We start from the raw sequence: 20459 nt of genomic DNA, 5'->3' as shown, positions 1-20459 counted from the left end.
AGGCTCTCCCTCATACACACAGCTCTTTCACACCAGTTATTTTAAACTTTCATGTCTGCTCCAAAGTTCAATAATAAATAATCAAGGTTATATTACATTGATTAGGAGAGCAATTTGCTCCTAATATTTCAACAGGTAGCCACTTAATGAGCACAGGCAGTAATTCTATTTGCTTATCGTTAATTTCAGCTGTCAAAGCTGCTAATCAGTTCTGAAAATCCACATTGCTTCATATGATAAAATGTTTTTTGCATAAATCACTGAACTATACCATGAACTAAAAAAGTAAAGGTTTGTGTCATGTGTCCTCTATCCCAGGCAGTATATTACCCTCATGATTTTCTAATATATCTAAACAAATGAGAAGGAAATGGCCTGTACTAACCATAAACTTTGATGCCATATATCGTCTTCTGCCGGCAGAGCTTGAGCTCCCTGCCGGTCTGCTGTTCCCGGGGTGCATCTTACTGTGAAGGTCGGCGTGGTGCAGGTCAAACATCAGCTGTTTGAACCGTGTGGGCTACGGAGGCCCCTCCAGTTCAAACAGGTGGCATTTGACCTGCGCCACGCCGACCTTCACAGTAAGATGCACCCCGGGAACAGCAGACCGGCAGGGAGCTCAAGCTCTGCTGACAGAAGACGACGATAAAATGTTTCTTGCATTCGACCTGCTGATTGGGCTGAGTTGGGAGGAAGAGGAGGGGGACGGCGCGTGAGGGGGAGAGACGCTACATTCGCTCCATAAGACGCGCAGACATTTCCCCCCCACACTTTTGGGGGAGAAAAAGTGCGTCTTATGGAGCGAAAAATACGGTACATGTCAGTAACTTCCTGTTCCTTTTTGTACCCTGGATCAGTTCAGGCAAGTGGATTTATGCATTATTTTACCAGCAGATGGAGGCAGAGAACAAAACTTTGAGGAACTGCTACATATCTGAGAGTGCCATCTGCAGTCCCTCGGTATTTCTCAGTCTCCAGTGGATGGTAGAAGTGCAAACTTGCAGTCTGGAGTTTAAAAAAAAAAACAAACGAGAGAGAATTTTTAGGAGATTTCAGCTCCCTGAGGTGCTGGGTTCCTTCGTGGGCCATCCCTTGGGTTCAGCAGTGCGAGTGGGGGGGGGTGTGTGTGAAAGCCAGGGTTCCTGGTTTCCTGGCACCCTCTGCGCTTGGCCTCCTTCAGAAGCAGGGGATGTATTTGAATTTTCTTTCCTGGCCGTTTGTGAGTGGTTGTATGTTTCAAGTTGTTTGGGGGGGGGGGGGAGGAAAAAGAGCTGTTTCCAGGCAGAAGAAGAGCAGGGTCTGTTTCCAGGCAGAAGAAGAGCAGGGTTGAGGCAGTTGAGCAGCTGGATTTCTCTGCTGGGAGGCAGGAAATGGGGGGAGGGGGCAAATTCATTCCTCGGTCAGGCCCAGGGGCTGTTTTCAGCACCGGACAGCACAGTTTTCTCCTCGTGTTGGCAGGGGCTATTTTTAGGCCCGATCACACCAGCATGCCGCCTCCCGTGCAGTGTGGCAAAGTTTGTCATGGCTGCAGTTCAAAATGGGTTCTCTTCAATTTGGCCGCATTTTTCAGGGAATTTGTCTCGGGGGGGCGGCAGGAAAATGAGGTTGGCTGGTCCGGTTCTGGAGGCCCCCGGGGGGGGGGGAACAGAGGAGCTGGCAGCCATTTTGTCAGTATGTACTGGGAGTCGGGCTGCTGTGACAGAGCCTTGGAATTCACCTTCCACACTGTTTCCCGCAGATCAGAGCCCTGTTTGTAGCAGGGGGACGCAGACCCAGACCCTTCTTCTTTGGATCCGGAAGCTTTTTCCGCAGATTTTGTCCTTCTGCCCCATAAGGCCTGTTTGGCCAGAAAGGGAACAGGGACCAAGAGGCTTTTGCCCAGGAAGTCCCGGACGGCTAAGAAGCCTAGGGATTTGGGGGCATGCAGAGTCTGGCGGGATCCTGCATACCCTGGGTCTCAATCGGGCCGTGATTGAACAAGACTCTTCAGAGGAGACAGATGATCTGGAACAGATGCAGGGAGGGCCGGTGGATCCAGATGCAGACCCTGTTAGTACATGAGTGGATCCGATGCAGGATCTGGATCAGGATCCTGCTAATGCATTGGGGGAATCCAATGCAGGATCCAGACTAGATTCTGATTGCAGATGGTGATGACCCTTGGGTAGTTCGGCTGTCTTGTAGTGATGAGCTGGGCCTGCTAATTCCCCAAGTGCCGGAGAAGCTGGGGATTAAGGTCATTCAGGAGTATTCGGATAATGAAGGGGTAAACCCGGTCCTAGAGGGGTTATCGGAACCCCCTAAGGATTTTCCATTGCCGAAGAAGGTGGATCGGGAGTGGTAATCTCCCAAAGCGGGCTTGAAGGTGGCCAGGGCTATGGCTAATTATATCCCTTGCTGGAACAGACTTTGGAGTCATGGAACATACCCAAGGTGGATGCGGAGGTGTCTGTGGTTACCAAGAAGACGACCATCCCGGGGGCAGGTTCAGTCACACTGAAAGATGTCCAGGATCGGGAACTGGAAATTTTCCATAAAAGGCTTTTTGAGGTGTCGGCCTTGAGACTGCTTGAGTGATGTGCAGAAGCTTGATGCAGAGAGTCTGCTTGTGCTGGGTGCAGAAGGCACATGAGAAGCGGCTGGGATCGGTAGCTGAGCTGGCTCAAGCTATCTGCTTAGGCCGCTCCCGCTTCTATGTAGCAGATGCCCTGTATGACATGATCCGGGCCTCCGCCAGGAGCTTGGTTTCTGCGGTGGTGGTGCAGAGACTGGCTGCGAAATTGGTCGGCAGATGTGTGGTCTAAAGCCCAGCTGTCTAACCTCTCCTTTAGGGGCAAGCTGCTGTTTGGGGAAAATCTGGAGCAGCTCATGAAGGAGTTGGGAGGATTTTGAAGGGTAATAAATTGCTAGAGGATATGAAGACCCCCAAGAAGTCTTTTCCTCTGCAAGCTCACTTCCGAGAGGCGAGGAGGTTTCATGCTGGCAGGAACCCTGGGCTGGCGGCGCAAAAACAGAATTTGGGCAGGCAGCAGTCCTTTCGAGTCCAGTGCAGACCTCCTGAGGGGACGGTGAGTCTAGAGAGGGGGCGGAAATAAGATTGGCCAATGAAGGCGGGCTGGTCTGCTCCTCTCCGGAGGCTGTCCCTCTTTTAAGAGGAATGGACCAGTGGGTCCTGAAAGTGGTAAGAGATGGCTACTCCTTAGAGTTTGCTTGTATGCTCAGGGACACCTTTGTAATCTCCTGCTGCATCTCCCAGTCCAAGTGAGAGGTGGTTCGGGATACTTTGTAACTGCTACAGCTCCTGCAAGCCATTGTTCCAGTGCCCCCTCAGGAGAGGGGACGGGTGGTGCTCAAAAAATCTGGAGCAAGGCTTTATGTACCATACACAAACTAATATATGATAAAGAAGCAGACTGGCTAAACACAGCCGTATGAGTACACGTTCCACAAAGAAACCTCCGCTCAGCAAACAAAGCACTACTAACAATCCCTTCAGTAAAGTCAGCAAAACTAACCCAAGTGAGAGAAAGGGCTTTATCGTTGGCTGGACCCATACTATGGAACACGATGCCCCCTGAACTCAGATTACAGAATAATCTCAAAACTTTTAAGAAAAATTTAAAACCATGGCTCTTTAAAAAAGCCTTCACTAAAGAGTCTGGAGGGTAGAGAATGAAAGTACACGGAAACACAGATGAGAATGAATTTACTCAATCCTACATTTAAGAAGTAATATCTCAAAGAGATAGTAACTCAATAATATTCCTGGACTAGACCAACCTTGCTCAAATATTGATTTTATTTATGAAATTGTAACCGAATTTTATTGGCACCTGTTAGAATGTACGATAACCTACATTTACTTACCTTAGTCTATGTGCCTATTTGTAAACCATTGCGATGGTATATAACTTAGCGACGGTATAGAAAAGTTTTTAAATAAATAAATAAATAAAAAGGAGGGGACTTTTCAGCCCATTCTCAAGCTGCAGAAGGTCATTGCAACTCTTGGGGTGCTGTGGTTTTGGATGGAGACGTCTCACACAATAGTGTTGGTGTACAAAGGGGAGTGTCTGGTGTCATTGGACTTGTCGGAAGCTTATCTCCAAATCCCCATTCGGACTGAACACCAGAGGTTCCTGAGGTTCATGGTCCCAGGGGAGCATTTCCAATTTTGAGCCCTTCCGCGCATATTCACAAAGGTGATGGTGACAGTGGCAGCGGCGCTTAGGAAGGAAAGTATCCTGGTGCACCCATACCTGGACGATTGGTTAGTACAGGCGAAGTTGGAAATGGATCCTGCAGCTCCTGGATTAATTGGACTGTGTGACGAATCTGGTAAAGAGCCATTTAAAGCTGACCCAATCATTGGAATATCTGGGGCCATGCTTCGATACCCGGATGGGAAGGGTGTTTCTAACTCCAGAGAGGGTAGTTAAGTTGCAGAGTCAGGTTCTTTGGCTGCTACATCTGTCTGTTCCCAGGGTCTGGGAATATTTGCAGGTCCTGGGTTTCCATGGCTTCTATGCTGGAGTTAGTTCCATGGGCCTTTGCTCACAATCACCCGCTGCAGAGGGCACTCTTATCCCGTTGGAATCTGCTTTCAGAGGAATTTCAGCTTCCTTTGCCGTTGCTGGTGGACGCCAGGTCCAGTCTCTCATGGTGGCTGTCTCGGCACAATCTTGAGAAAGGGATGGATCTGGAAGTGCTTGACTGGGTGGTGATGACCACAGATTCAAGCCTTTCTGGTTGGGGGGGGGCGATGTGTCAAGGAAAATTGGCCCGGGGCAGTGGTCATCAGAGGAGGCGACCTGGTCCATCAATCGGCTGGAAACAAGGCAATGCTCAAAGCCTTACTGGCATTTCTCTCACTCATTCAAGACAAGGCGGTGCGAGTGTCCCGGACAATGCGAAGACAGTGGGCGTATATCAACTGGCAGGGCGGAACAAAGAGTCATCTAGTAGGGCTGGAGGCACAAGAACTATTTGGGTGGAGAAACATCTGGCAAGGATAGTTGCTTCCCATGTAGCCGGAGTGGAAAACGTGCAGGCGGACTTTCTCAGCAGACAGCATCTGGATCCGGGGGAGTGGGAGTGGAGAGGGGGAGTTTGGGATGAAGTGAAGAGTGCAAGGGCTAAAAAATGGCTCCCCAACATAAACCACACCCTCCAGACAGGCAGCCCCCTAGGCACACTCCCCCAAACCATCACAGAACTATCCCACCTCCATTCCCCATGGAGAGTGCAAGGGGGGAAGTGGATAATGGGAAAAGGAGACCAGGATTTGAGTGGGAAAGGACGTGGAGAGGCTGTGAGTGAGGGGATAGGGAGAGAGGGTTAAAGAGAGAAAAACACCTCCCATTCTGTTCTCTCTCTCCTACTGACAGTGGGAGGATAAAGGGAATGGAACAAGTGGAAAAGAATGACCCCCCCCCCCAATCATCATCCCATTCCTCTGCACACAGGGAAAGGGGAGGAAAAGGGAAGAAACTGGAGAGTGTAATGGGGAGAGGGATGAAATAGTGCGGTGGAGAAAATTGTCTCCTCCCACGTGGATCACTACCACCATCCCCAATAAACGCCCCAGATAGACCACCTCTTCCCACATACACCCAGTTCTTGTCCGCCCTATGAATCCACACCCCTCCACTGAGCTCCCCCACAGACACACCTAAACCCCATTCCTCCACCTACATTCTTGGAGCTTCTGTGTCGCACACATCCAGTTTATGGAGTAATAAAACACGCTCTTTGACGTTGATATGCAATTACAAACTTCTCTTTTTGGGGTTTTGCCTTAATGATCATGCACACTCTGTCATGGGGGGGGGGGGGGAAAGGACTTGGGTCAAGGATTCTATAACTATCTTTTCAACGGGCAAGCAGGATGTCAGCCCTCATATACAGGTGAAGTCATCCAATGGAGCCTGGCATAGAACTTTGATCTCAAAGATTCTAGAGCTTTCAGCATGCTCTACTGAGCATGTGCAGCCACTCCCAGGCCGAGCCCCTCAGGTTTCTTTTTCTGTGGATCCCTGGGGTCGAGGTTGGAGCTTTGCTCTCCCTCACAGCTACTACTGTGACAGTTCTAGACTTGTATAAGCTGTTTTTCTAACACAACCTGGTGAGTTTTATTTTTCTTTAACAGTGATTTTTATTTATTTTGAGTTTTTCTCCCTTTTTAAGGTTTCTCACTGCTGGCTGCATGGCTGGCCAATTGCACTGTGCAGCTTGATAGAGGTGTTCCCTTATTAAATAATGCTGCGCCTGCATCATTTGTATTGTCCTTTCCTTCAGTTCCTCTGGATGTTTTTAATGTATTTTGTGAGCTGCCTGAGATTTAGGCAGCATATAAATAAACATAACCATAACCTCTGTTGGTTTCCCATTTGACTGGTAGTCTGCAATCCATGTGTGGTCCTAGTTCCCATCCTGGCAGGTGTTCCATAAAGTTTTGTCCGACCGCTGGCATCAACGGCAGCTTAAACAGCGAAGGAATACAGGACTGGTACGTTCCTGTGGGGAGGAGAGCTCATCCTCCCCACGCTCTTGGGAACTAGTCTACATGGGCCCAAGTTAATCTTCACCTCTAGTATCCTGGATGACACAGCCTCCCCTCCGGCTTATCAGCTTACTCTGGTAGTGCAGTCTTCGTGGAGGAGAGGGTGAGCATGAACCTGGGCAATTGGCTCTGCTGTTGCCACGTTGGCGCCATGCCCAAAATTGGTTGCTTGTGCACGTCTATGCCAGTGCACTGATAGATGCTGGAAATGCAGCATGGATGCTGTCAAGCACTGTGGGCACCCATGAATGTCGTCAAGTGCATGGGCACGGACACCAGGGATATCAGCAAGCGCCATCGAGGCGTTAAAGGTCAAGGGTGCCATCAGGGCAGACAAGTGCTAGAGACACCATTGAGTGCTGTAGGCATCATCGATGTGTCGAGCACAGGGCAATGCTGTGGAAGCGCTGTGAGCACTGTTGATGCCATAGAGAATCATCACCAAAACCATCGGCACCGTTCACTATGGGGCCACCTCTTTGGAGTGGATACTGGGGTTGTAGCATTGGGGTACTTCCCCCATGGGGAGGGGTGAGGTATTTATGGGACCCTCTCTTATATCAACTTGTGCTCTGGATCCTCTTCAAGGGAAAGCCTCCAGGACACACCATTGCTGATTTATTGCTCGAGCAGTGGGGGTCGACTGGACCACTTTCGCTTGAACCCCTGTACCTGGTTGCTATGGTGTCTGTAGCATCCGACTATGCAGCCACCAGCAACTTGCTATGTTGCCATTAGGGGTTCAGAGATGAGTGACTGTGTCCCACTCTTGTACAAAGAGTTCCAGGTTCAGAATGACCCTGTTAATGTTGTGACTTCAAAAGCCAACTGTAGTAGGTTCTTTCTCGACAGCTTTTCTTCTACTCTGGGAAAGGGGTTATTTTTCACTTTCCCTTCTCCATGTAGCTGTTTTCATTCTCAGCCGCTTTCTATAAACCGCTGAGTCCGAGATCCCATCTGGAAGGAACACTCATTCCACCGCTTTATGATACTGTGTAGCTAATGGCATGAGGGGGCGCTGTCCCAGACTCGAATTCCCCACAGTACTAGATTTCCTCTCGTGGGATTCCGCTTCCCAGTAGCAGACGAGGATTTCTCTGACAGAAGAGTGTCTCTTCTGATACCTGCTGGGCACAACACACATGTTTTCACTTTGTAATTGGCATCATGTTTGAGTGGTACTTTACCACTGAGGGTAAGGTACCATCCCCTCTGCATTCCAAATGACATATATATGCCTTCAGACTACTTGCCCTATCCATAGTGACATGAACTGGGGGCAGGGGATCTTTTAAAGAGGTCTCAAACTTATTTTGCAGTCGCTTAAGAGTTGTCATCTCCTTTTCAAGTTAACCGATTGTGAGAGCGTTTGTTGGCCAACAAGGAGTCCTTGTCCATGAAGATGATGACATCTTTTATGCATGAGGTTATTCAGATGAGGAACAAGCTACCTTTCGCAAAAGGTTTGGAAGCCTATGCTAAATGGATGTGAAGCCTGATCTGGTACCTTCAGGGTTCCCAGGTTGGTGACGGAGTCCTGGTTTTCCACAGGGGCTGGCTCTTGCAGCATTCCTGTTTTGTCTTCCAGTGGAAAGGCTTCCTAGCTTTATCCTTAGGATGTTCTCACCCTTGACTAGAATCTAGACTTCTTACTGAGTGTTTGTTTATTTATTTATTTATAATTTAAAATTTATTGATAACACAACATGACATAAGCAAATAGTATTAATGTAATATTTTTTTTTTTAATAATTAATTCTTTATTAGGTTTTCCATTTAATACAATGAAATACATAACATAATTGCAAAGTGAGAACCAGGTTGCAACATATCCTAGAAACACATAATAGGGAGAGTATTAGTCAGGAAAAGATACATTTGTATCATACCAGAAAGAAAAAAAAGATTTAGGAGTACCATACAGCTCTATTTGTAAGCCTAATTATTCACTCCATCAGTTAAGCTTGCAATCCACGCTCCGTAATTTTGTTAACAAATGCATAAGGTCAATAAAAATAAACTTATTGGACTGTAAAATAATGAAACACCTACAAGGGAATTTTAAAAAGAAAGAGGCTCCAAGAGCCAGCACTTTACTTTTCAGAGATAGGAAATGCCGCCTCCTGGCTTGTATAGCTCGGGAGACATCAGGAAATACATAGGCATTCTGCCCACAAAAAGAAATATATTATCTTTGAAATATTTAGAAAACACTAATTCCTTATCTTGTTCAGTACAGAATAAGACCCAATTAGATTCTTCCAAGAACATGATAATTCCCAGGCTACCTACTGAAGTAACATACCTACTCCTAATCAACATTATCTAAATTCCTCTGTTTAGGCAAATAAAATATTTTGGATATAGATGACAATCTCTCTTCCTCAAAAGCTAGAATCTCTCTTAAATACTTTTTAAAGATTTCACCTGCAGATAGTAATCTAGTACAGGGAAAATTCACAAATTGCAGATGTCCTAGCTCTAAAAGGATTTTCTAATGCCTCTATTTCATTATGCACAGACAAACTATATTTAATGTGAGCTAGCTCAGCATTTTGTAAAGATGAAACCTGAGAGTTCAGGATAGGTGTGATATATCTCTTTTTTTTCAAGTGCTTCCAGCCTCTTCCCCTGTGATTCAAAGGATGATTTAGTTTCAGCTACAAAGGAACCAAGCTGTGAGATGGATTGAGACATGGTCTTATCAAGCTTAGCTATTAAGCTCCAAAGGTCTAAAAATGTTACATTATGAGGCTCTGGGATTTCTATCCCATTGCCTAGTACCATAATGCATACTGGTTGTTTAATACTTTTGGATTCAAGTAGGGAGATTATAGGTTCCACAGCAGGCAAAACAGGAGGTACTTTCACAGATCTAGCACTTTCCAGTTCTGCCACAGAAAGATTTTCTGGCTAGTACTCATGATGAATGTGAGCCTCCAGGGTTGGGGGGATTACCGGTCCACAGGGATCTCAGCAGAGTCTAGATCCAGGAGAATGGGAATTGTCATAGTCGACCACTGGGGTCTTCCGTTTCTAGACTTGCTGGTGACATCGCACAATGCGAAGGTTCCTTGCTTCTTCAGACGCAGGAGAGATTTGAAGGTTTTGGGCATCGATGCCCTTGTGCAGGAGAGGCCGGAAAGCAAACTTCTATATGCCTTTTTCTTGTGGCCCATGTTGGACAGATTGATTCGGAGGATCGAGAGACACAGAATTGGTGCTTCTGGTGGCGCCAGATTGGCCCAGGAGGCCATGGTATGCAGATCTGCGGAGGCTCCTGGTGGATTCTCCTCTCTGATTACCAGTCCACAGGGATCTGCTACGGCAGGGGCCTATTCTTCTTGGAGATACGACTTGATTTGTCTTACAATATGGCCCTTTAAAGGGCTCGATTGCTGAAGTGTGGATATTCCACTGCCGTGATTTCCTCCTTGCTTTGAGTGTGAAAATTCTCCACTTCCTTAGCCTATGTTCAGGTTTGGCGAGTGTTTGAGGCTTGGTGTGAAAAACCACACCAAGGATAAAATCCCACTCATTTTGGATTTTTTGCAGGATGGGTTAACTAAGGGCTTGGCCTTTAATTCCTTGATGCTACAGGTAGCAGTTCCTGCCTGTTTCCGAGTTCACGTAAATGGTAAATCCTTATCGGCCCATCCAGATATGGTCCGGTTCTTTAAAGGTGAGGCATTTTCATACTCCCTTGCGGTTGCCAGTGTCCTTGTGGAGTCTTAATCTGGTTCTGGATTTTCTGACAGGTCTCATCTTTCGACCACTGTATAACCTCTTCTTAAGGTTACTTACTTGAGGATGGTGTTCTGAGCATAGTTTCTGAACTGCAGGCTCTGTCTTGCTGGGAACCGTTCCTGTGAGTAACTCCAGGAGTGGGCAAGCTGCAAACTTTTCTGTCCTTTCCTGTCCTCGGATTTTCACTTGAAGCAATCTTTCCCTGCCAACACTGGACAGGGAGAGAGATGTGGATGAATATTGTCTGTTACAGTCCTTGGATGTCAAACGGCATATCATGAATTGTTGGAAGGCTTTTAAAACTCTCAGGAAGACGGACCGGCTGTTTATACTCTACAGTGGCAGTAAATAGAATGAGCCGGCATCTAGGGCTACAATAGCCTGCTGGATTAAGGAGGTTATCATGGCCGCGTATGTGGATACTGAGCAGCCATTGCCTAGTCAGGTTAGGGCTCATTCCACTAGAGCTCAAGCAATGTCATAGGCGGAGATTAGATTGTTGTCTCCCATTTGAGATTTTCCAAGCTGCCATGTGGTCCTCCTCCTTACACAACGTTTCCAGGTTGCCTGGATGTGCAGGCCCGGGAGAATGCAACCTTCACCCATGCAGTGCTGATCAGACCGTTGGCAGCCTCCTGCACTGTTCAGGAATAGCTTTGGCATATCCCACTGGTCATGAATTAACCTGTCTGAATGCTGAGAGAGGAGAAATTACTACTTACCTGATAATTTCCTTTTCTTAATGAAGACAGGTTAATCCACCTTCCTGCCCTTGGCTGCCAGATGATGGTACTATTGTCGTCCTGAGTGGCTGTGTTTCCGGGGATTTCTGATAAGTGTCAGATCCAGTCCCTAGATTAGTGGACACTTATCAGTAATCCCCAGAAACACAGCCATTCAGGAGGACATTAGTATCACCATCTGGCAGCATTGTCCCAGAAAACATTTGACTGTTGAGTGTTAAATATAATACGATATGGGTATCACCTGAATTTCATTACCCCGCCCCCGAGCCTCCCGCATCTAACTCCACTCACGCAGGATGTCTCTGATTCCTCTCTTCCATATGGAAGCAAGAAAGCTATTGGCACAGGAGGTTATCCAATGCATTCTACCATCTCACATCAGCAAAGGTTTCTATTCCCAATACTTCCTTATTTAATAAACAGGGGATCTCTGTCCAATCTTAGACCTCTGTCCTCAAAACACTCCAAAGAGAAAAGTTCGGTGACAACTCTGAAATTGATATTGTCTTTCATACAACCAAACAATTGGATGTGCTCTCTCTTGATCTAAAGGATGCATATGCACACATTCCAATCCACACTTCCTGTTGGCAATACTTCTGCTTCCAGATAGGAACCAAGCATTACCACTACAAAGTACTTTCCTCTGCCTTGAGAGTCTTCACAAAATGCTTAGTGGTAGCTGTGGCCTATCTTCATCACAAAGGACTATGGATCTTTCCTTATCTCGATGATTGGCTAATAGTATCTTCAACTGCAGAAGCTCCACAAGAGGACCTTCGGACCACAAGCCAGCTCAGACACTACAATTCAAAGGAGTGAAAATAGTGTCCATCCGCGCAAGAGCACATCATCTACGATGCCATGCTCTACATTTAAAATGTCATACCAGGACAACAGTACGCAAATTTCTGATCCTGCTAGGCCATATCGCACCAACCGTTCATGTAGTATCCCAAACCCGTCTGCACATGCAATGGTTGCATTGGGGCTTGAAGGCCCAGTGGCTGCAAATACATCAACTGCTATCCACCAAGATAGTCCTGACAAGCTCCATGAAACCAGACATAAATTGGTGGCCTAAGCCATAAATATTGAAAGAGAGATTTTGAACATTGGCGCCTCCATTACATTCTAGGCAAAAGTCTGAAATCTAGGAAAGCTAAGTCTGAGTTTGGATTCATTATTTTGTAGGTAACAAATGAACTGAACATCATAACATCCAAAAGATCCTCTTTCTCTCTCTCCCCCCCCCCCCCTTTTCTCTCCCCTGGCCAAGAAGCACTTGTTACTAATTTAGAGATGGATTTTCATAATGTCTTTGTTTTATTCAAGTGCAGGCAAAGTAGCTGTGCATGTGTTCTATGCTGGCAGAAAATTGCGGTGATGGCAAGTCCGGGATACTCGGTTGGGGAGATCTTGTGGGGAAACTCAGACTGCAGGCAATTCCCTGCCTCTCCTACACTGCATTCATGTGGACATTTACCCACCCTTCCCCTATGTGTTTTCTTTGGGCCTATCTCACAATTATAATCCATGATGTCCCTTTCAGTAAGATCCCCTGCCCCCAGTAAGACCCAAGGCCCCTCACCCAGTCTATGAACAAAAACCCCCCCACTTTTTACCTACCTTTTGAAAGGCTGCTTGTTGCTTTATTTTTTCCCTCCTACTCCCTCTCTTCTCCCATCCAGCATAAGGGAAGTCATTTACCATATATTCTAGATCTAAGGTTTCTGGTGACATTTGGTCTCTTGCTACCTTAGACATGTAACTGAAGCCTGCCAGCACAGCCTGCTATATGGCAGTGCTATGATCACGATTGCTGTTATATGATAAATTCTGTCATTTTCCAGCCTGAACAGAGAGAGGGGGTGATAAGAGAGTGAGATTACCTTTCTACTTGAGGGGAGGGGTCACTCCTTCCCAAATACATCAGCACTCCACCTCCATGCTCAACCCAATAGAAATAACAACTTTTAGCCTATATAATCCAATATAGTAACCTAATAAATGATGGCAGAAAGAGACACAAATGACCTAACCAGTTTACCCAGCCGGGATTTTGAGAACTGTAACTGCTGCTCTGTGCGGGTTGCCCCCACACCTACTGTTTTAGGTTTGCACTGTCTCTCTAACAACGGATCTGTATACAGCTTTGCTGTGTAACATGCAGGCTGGGTATAGGGGGGCTGCACATCTAAGAATCCCGTCCAGTTGGTGCCTTGGTAACCTTGTGTGACCTCAGACATATAGCCCCTGTTCTCCAGCACAGCATGATTTACAACAGAGCTGTGATCAAACTGCAGTTTCTGTTAGGAAATGTATAGCAACATGTTTTACAGTATTGCCATGATTGGAATTGTAGCCCCTAAGAAACATGAGAGGTACAGTGGTCAACCATAGTCTTCAAGAGCCACAAACATGTCTGGTTTTCAGGATATCCACAATGAATATGCATAATGTAGATTTGCATAAAATGCCTTTTTTTTTTTGTATGCAAATATATTTCATGCCTATTCATTATGGATAATCTGAAATCCAGGCCTGTTTGTGACTCTTGAGAACCGGAGTTGGCCACCATTGCTACAGTGTGAAAGGTGGTGCCTGTGACCATCTATGATTCTTGGGGTGGAGTTGGTGGCTGCAGACTTTGGGCTGGTGTGACAGGACTGTCTGAGGAAGTGGAATTTACATGGTCTTAAAACCCCCAACTGGCAATCACATGACAAAGGGCTTCTGAACTCTGGCCTGCAGCCCTGCAAAATACCTAAAATGTATGGGTTTTTTCTGGCTGAAATTTAACTACCCTAAAATGTGATAATCACATGTGTAATGAAATTTTCGGAGTACCACAATTCTCCTAAAGCAGTGTATGAACTGATAGTACAGTTATTCACACTGCTTTTATTAACTGCAGTAAAATATGAATATAGTCGTTGTTGGCCTGACAGTCATGGTGAATATATGTACTGTTGGTACTGGAGCGGGTTAAGGGTGATACCTAGTGCCTGGATTCGGGCCCATGATTGCAGGGGTTCTGGAAAGAGCCCTAGTACATGGCCCTTGGCCCAGGACCTGTCACTGTAATGACCAGACTAGGAGTGTTTTGCAGGAGGATATAAAACAAAGGCTTGTGACAGATCCCAGTCATGGTTCCCTTTGACCTGGAAGTACAAAGGAGCAGGAGGAAACTGCTAGGCCAAAAAAAAAATAAGACTTCAGTACCTTCTTGCTGATGAATGGCTGGGTTGTTCCATAACTCTTGACCTGGCAGCTCATATTTTTTTCCTTTCTCACTCAGAGTGCAGTGAATGTGCCTAGAGACTTTGAAGGATGCAGCATTCTGCGGAAATACTTTGGCCAGCTCCACTACCTGAACTCTCGTATCCCTATGGGGTCAGAGCATGAGGCAGCTGTCCCCATCACCTGGTAAGTCACATGGTTTTCTGATTGAGCGGGGAGGAGGAGGGAGAAGAGAACTACAAAATACCGGTCCACTTTTTCAAAGTGAATAAAAAGAGGATCAGTTGTATTTGAGAAAACAATTGTATTTATAATGTGCACTGATATTTTATGCTATAACGCACCGTATAACAATAGAGTAAAGGTGTTATTGCTACGTCAGAGCAAAGGGTGCAGCTACAATTAGGCAAGAAGGCACCCATCATGGTCACATAAATCTGTGCTACCATGACGCCATCTACAGGGGGGTACTGTCCCTGTTAGAAATGGAATAATTAAATTACTTTAGGGTTTTTTAAATTTGTGTTTTTAAAGTGACACATCCATGGCCAGATCCAGTGAAATTTTCTTGTAGCTGTAAAATTCACATTTTAATTTCAAAGTAGTTAAAATGCATCATCTAACCTCACTCTTTTTTTATAAAAGAATCAAACTTGCAGAGCTGATGTTGTCATACTGTGGTTCCTCTTTATAACAAACCCTGGGCATAAGACGCTGACATCTTATAGCCTCCAGAATAATTCTTTTAACTAGTTTTTGTCATAACAGCTAAATTCTGCTATAACAAGTCCTCTTTAAAAACTCCCGATAGCCCATCTGTTATAAAGAGGAACTGTGGTAATTATTATTTTTTTTTTTATATTGCTTTCCATATGTTCCAAACAAGGATGCCCTAGCCATGCAGCCATTTGTACCTTTATATTAGCTCAGCCTTTTATACCTGGATTGCTGGTTCCTCAGATGATGTGCTCAGCACTTGGAATCAAGGATCCAGTTGCACATGAGCATGCCAGACTTTGCGTGTGGAGGTGACCACCATTACTTCCTGTGTGGGTTGGCCCATCACGTCCCTCCTGCTTTGCTCACTTGAACCATTGGGATGCTAGTCATGCGAACTGAGTACCAGATTAACTTTGGGAAGGAAGCAGAAATACTAGCCAGGAGGGTGACCACGGTTATATAATCTGTGCCTCTAGGCTCCTAAGAGTGTGTGGTCATGGGAGAATCCATATAATAGCTTGTTGCTGCATAATTTGACAAGCTGCCATAGAATCAACATTCCTAAAAGTTTCCCACCTCTTAATTCAATCCTTCAAAGAAAGCTGTAGGGTGTCTGCCTATCTTTAGTCTCTGAGTTCTCTCTGCTTTTGCTCCTGCTCCTCCCCTAACCAACAACCTGCAGGGAATCCTTTTCCTTTTGTTCTCCCCACACTCCTTCCTCCTCTCCTGTAGAGAACAGGAAAGGGGGAGAGTGAAGCTGGAATGGACACAGAAGGCAGTTAGAATACTTGCTCCATCAAAGATTTCTTAAATTCTTATCAAACCAGAGATGATTTTGATATAACTTCTGGATGGAGTGATGTCTCTTTTTAGAAGAAGTTTATCTTTATATACATGTTCTTACACCTACATGTATGGTCAACCCTAAACATGTTACAAAAACTTGATGTATTTTTTTTTTAAGTCTGCAATAGCTAATGGGCCGTAGCTGGTAGAAAGGGCATTAATTTCTATTCATAGAAGTCTTGATGATTGGCACTTCTGCTGACAAGTTTCAAACTTCTGTTAATTGGACTTCTTTTTGTGTCTGTTACCATGCATCCAATAAATGTGCACATTTTTCAGTGAAATTTAACAGCATGACAGACTGGATGACATTTTCAACATACATAAGCTCATATACTTGGAAAGTCAAGGACTGTCTCAAGAAAATATAAAAAGTATGATTGCACTGTATTTCAATTAAAAACAAGTGACATTTCACAGTTGTTTGTATAAAAATTATTTAGGATATAAGTCAAAATAAAAAAACGGTCCCAGGACAAAATGTATAAACTTTCTGCCTAACAAAACATGTGCTGCTATTACAAAAGATTCTTCAAAAAACAAAATATTTAAAAAAAAACCGTAAACAAAATGTAGTACACTTTAAATAAGTGAAAAAAGTACCTTCATACTGCCACCACCGACCTCTCTTCTTCAACAAATAGGTTTGGAAAAGTATGTAGACTGTAATCATTGGGCACAAAAAACACTTGTGAAAATAATTTTAGTACAAAAGCTTAAACTCTGTTCAGTGTGCTGCAGGGTTCAAAAAAGCAAACAGAATGTTAGGAATTATTCTCAGAGGGCAAGCAGGATGGCAGTACTTGCACATGGGTGTCCTCACCTAGGAGATGGAGCCCGGTATGGAAAACTTATGCCAAAGTTTCTAGAACTTTGACTATGCCTCATAGAGCATGCTCATGCATGCAATATACCACGCGTCCAAGTGAGGTCCTCTAAGTCTCTTCTTTTCCACGGAGCCTCGCATCTTGCGTTCGGATGAGCCTCAAAAGGTTTTCAAACGTTTGACACGGTTTAAAGTGCTTTTTTCTCAGCGATTGCTTTTTGTGTTCCTTGTGTGGTCAACAAGGGGTCCCCTCGGTTCTCCCATTGGCGTTCTAGATAGGTCTGTCAGTGTTTTTGGGTAAGCTTATTTTCGTTGTCAATCCCCTGGGGCAATGGTGGGTTAGGTGCCTGCCAGCCATTGACAACCGTCGCCGCTGCATTGGAGGCATTGGCATTGGGGACCTCAGAGTCACACTGGACACTGAGCCATCGATATCAGCCGAACCACCTGTTCTGTTGAGGTCATCAGCCAAAAGGGATGCCAGAGACTGGCCATCGTCTGGCTCCTCCAAGTTGAGGATGTCAAGTTAGTCATCCTTGACCTCAGTACTGGGGAAGGACCAATCCAAGCATTGAGGGAAGCCGAAGAAGTATCGGCATTGGTCTCCATCAGTGCAAGGTGCCGGTCCCAGGGATGTACCAGCTTCTGCTAAGATGCCCACAAGCTACCCCGTAGTGAGGAGAGCCAGACTTCCATGGATGCTAGGGGTACGCCAGTCTCCACTGCTTCCAGTGGAGACTGCCAATCCTCCTCTCCGTTCCAAAGAGGATCTGGTTACACCTTCTGGGTGCCAGCATGTCCTGACACTTGCGATTTTCAAGGAGGAATTGAAGAGGTGCATGCGGCTGGCTGTGGAGAGGGCAGTGTGAGGCCTTGGTGTCAGAGCACCGACACCGGAACTGTTGCTCCTCAAGACACTGCTTGAATCCCTGCATGCAGCGCTGTTACTGAGCCATTCCCTGGTGTCTGTTTCCAAAGTGGCATCGATACCCTGCGAGGCACTGGCGCCGCCACCAGCTGATCTGGTTGTCATCCTAGTTTCCTCAGAGGAGGAAACCACCATGATACCAGAGGGGGGGCACTGGGGCCCGGGCCAAAATGGCTGGTTGAACCAGTACCTATGCTGCTGGCTGGGGGCCAAGCACTTAGGGCCCTGTCACCCGTCAATGACAGAAGAGACCGGGGCACCTATGATCCCTGGGGGGGATGACTCCTCCATGGCTTCTGATGATGCTTTAAATGGTCTCCCCTCAGAACTATCTCCAATCAAAGAAAGGCCCTGCAAAAGACCTCTCCTTTGCATGTTTTGTTTGGGTGATTGTAGCAGAGGATACCAGGCACAAAATGCTAGATATCCTCCAGTGCCTTCCACTAGAAAGCCCCACGGACTGAAGTAAAGGAGATTTTCCATGTGGTGTGAGCAGAAGGCCCTAGGTCCTTTCTCCTGCTCCCCACAAAAACTTCTTGACTACCTTCTAAACCTATCGAAAGCTGGTTTGAAGATCAACTCCGTTACAGTACATGTAAGTACAGTTGGTGCATATCACTCGGTATAGATGGTATGCTCAGCAGTGTGCAGCCTAGAGTTGTATGTTTCATACAGAGCATTCTTCAGTAGAAGCTTCCCCCAAGGCCTCCCGTTGTGTCTTGAGATCTTAACATAGTGTTGGCTCAGCTGGTGAACGCTCCCTTTGAGCTGTCCTTCAAAACTTGTTTGAAGTACACAATCCAACTCAGTTCTCGCCTAGGGCCCATTGTTTTTGTTCAGACTGCCCCCAAATCCCATTATCAATAAAACTAGTTGTGTCTGTTGGCACTTATTTTGGTGTTTTGTGGAACTCTCTTTTTATATTGGGGGAGGCAACCTGTAGCTAGGAATTCACCGATGTGATGACTGCCATCTTGCTTGTCCTCACAGAAAGCAGAATTGCTTTCTTGTAACTGGTGTTCTCTGAGGACAGTAGGATGTCAGCCCTCACAAAACTCGCCCGCCACCCCATGGAGTTGGGTTTCCAATGTGGGTTTTTTCTTTTCCTGAATTCTGTGAGATAAGACTGAGGGGGATACAATGTAGATGTGTAGTATATTGCATGTGTGAGCATGCTTAATGAGACTTGGTCAGTTCTTGAAACTTTGACACACGTTTTCCGTGCCGGACTCCATCTGATGAAGTTACCCATGTGTGAAGACTGGTATCCTGCTGTCCACAAAGAATACCTGTTACAGGTAAGTAACTCTGCTTTAGGAAGGGAATGTCCTAATGCCTCTGTGAGACCGCATCTTGAGTACTGTGTTTAGTTCTGGTTGCTGCATCTAAAAAAAAAAGATATAGATGCACTGGAGAAGGTACTAAGAAAGGGGGTGATCAAATGATAAAGGGTATGGAATGGCTCCCCTGTGAGGAAAAGCTAAAGAGGTTAGGGCCATTTAGCTTGGAGAAGAGATGGCTGAGGGGGGGATATGATAGAGGTCTATAAAATCATGAGAGGTCTTGAATGGGTAAATGTGAATCTGTTGTTTACTCTTTCAGATAATACAAGGACTAAGGGGCACTCCATGAAGTTTGCAAGTAGAACATTTAAAACAAATCAGGAAAAATGTTTTCACTCCATGCACAATTAAGCTCTAGACTTCCTTGCCAGAGAGTGTGACTGCAGTTAGTCAATATGAGTTAGGGAATAGCCCCTGCTTATTACCAGTATTAGTAACATGGGATCTATTTAATGTTTAGGTACTGGATTGGCTACTGTTGGAAACAGGATGCTCTGACCCTGTATGGCAGCTTTTTATATCTTATACACATAGATGGAGATTCCTTATTTTCTCTTGGTATCAAATGTGGGTCACGGTTAATATGCAGAGCTTTCTTTTATATGCCCTCTTAATAACTCGGTATGGATATCCCCTTTGTAAAAACCCTGTAAACATATCCTGTGCACAACTTTTAAGTTGACTCATGGAAGAACAAAGACGTGTTAGACAAGAAAATTGACCATGTAGGATGATGGCTCAGATACAGCGAGTTATTCCTATCAGTTTTTTGTTTTTTTTTCTGAAAACAAAAGTTTATAAAGCACTCATAGTGACATAAATCAAAATATCTAGAGATGATATACTTGAACTAGTATGAGCTGTAAATTGTAAGTGTGAAGTGCATTAATTAAGCCATATAATGAACTCCTGAAAAGTGTCAGCTGTCCCCTTCCAAATATGCAAATATATAGCATTTTCATGCATATGGACTCCCAAAAATATAAAGTGTGTACACAACGCTGCTCAAATTGTGCTACATTTGTCGCTAAATTCTTTTGAGTGCTGTTTAACCCAAGAAGAAAATCTTTTTTTGCTCTGAAAAATTGTATGTGGGTAAACTGGAAATAACGGAACAGCTTCCTCCTGTAGAATATTTTGTATCTGAAGTACTATCCAGTGTGGTCAGCAGCCACCCTTGCTGAGAATCGGTATTACTCGTCAGAAATTGAATCCTATCCAATGAAGCCCTCAGTTTGCAAGTAGAACCTCCTGCTTTTTGAGCCGCCTTGATAAAGCTGGACCGTGTTGGAGGAAAACGTTTTTTGTTTATGTCCACATAATCAGAGGGAAGTTCTTTTGTTTCTGTTTTTATATTTTTGTTTGTGAGGGTGCTGCACTTCTACAAACTTGTGGGACTTTAGCTGTGTAATATTTGAGGACTGCACTTTAATTTAAAAGCATTTCACAGCATTGTGTTAAGCTTTTGCACTAAGATTCTTTTCACAAGTGTTTTGTG

The 20459-nt window shown here is 45.3% G+C and overlaps 1 protein-coding gene across 1 annotated transcript in view; it reads left to right on the top strand.

The window, feature by feature from the left end:
* Nucleotides 1-20459, top strand: part of PTPN23 (protein tyrosine phosphatase non-receptor type 23) — a 227711-nt gene that overhangs the window by 29053 nt on the left and 178199 nt on the right. The window contains exon 3 of the mRNA XM_029588197.1: nucleotides 14357-14484. Coding sequence (XP_029444057.1) covers nucleotides 14357-14484 — 128 coding nt within the window. The remainder of the gene's footprint in view (nucleotides 1-14356; nucleotides 14485-20459) is intronic.

The sequence above is a fragment of the Rhinatrema bivittatum genome, chromosome 2 (assembly GCF_901001135.1).
Source record: "Rhinatrema bivittatum chromosome 2, aRhiBiv1.1, whole genome shotgun sequence".
NCBI lineage: Eukaryota > Metazoa > Chordata > Amphibia > Gymnophiona > Rhinatrematidae > Rhinatrema > Rhinatrema bivittatum.
The sequence above is the reverse complement of the archived record's forward strand: the minus strand, read 5'-3'. Positions and strand labels throughout refer to the sequence as shown.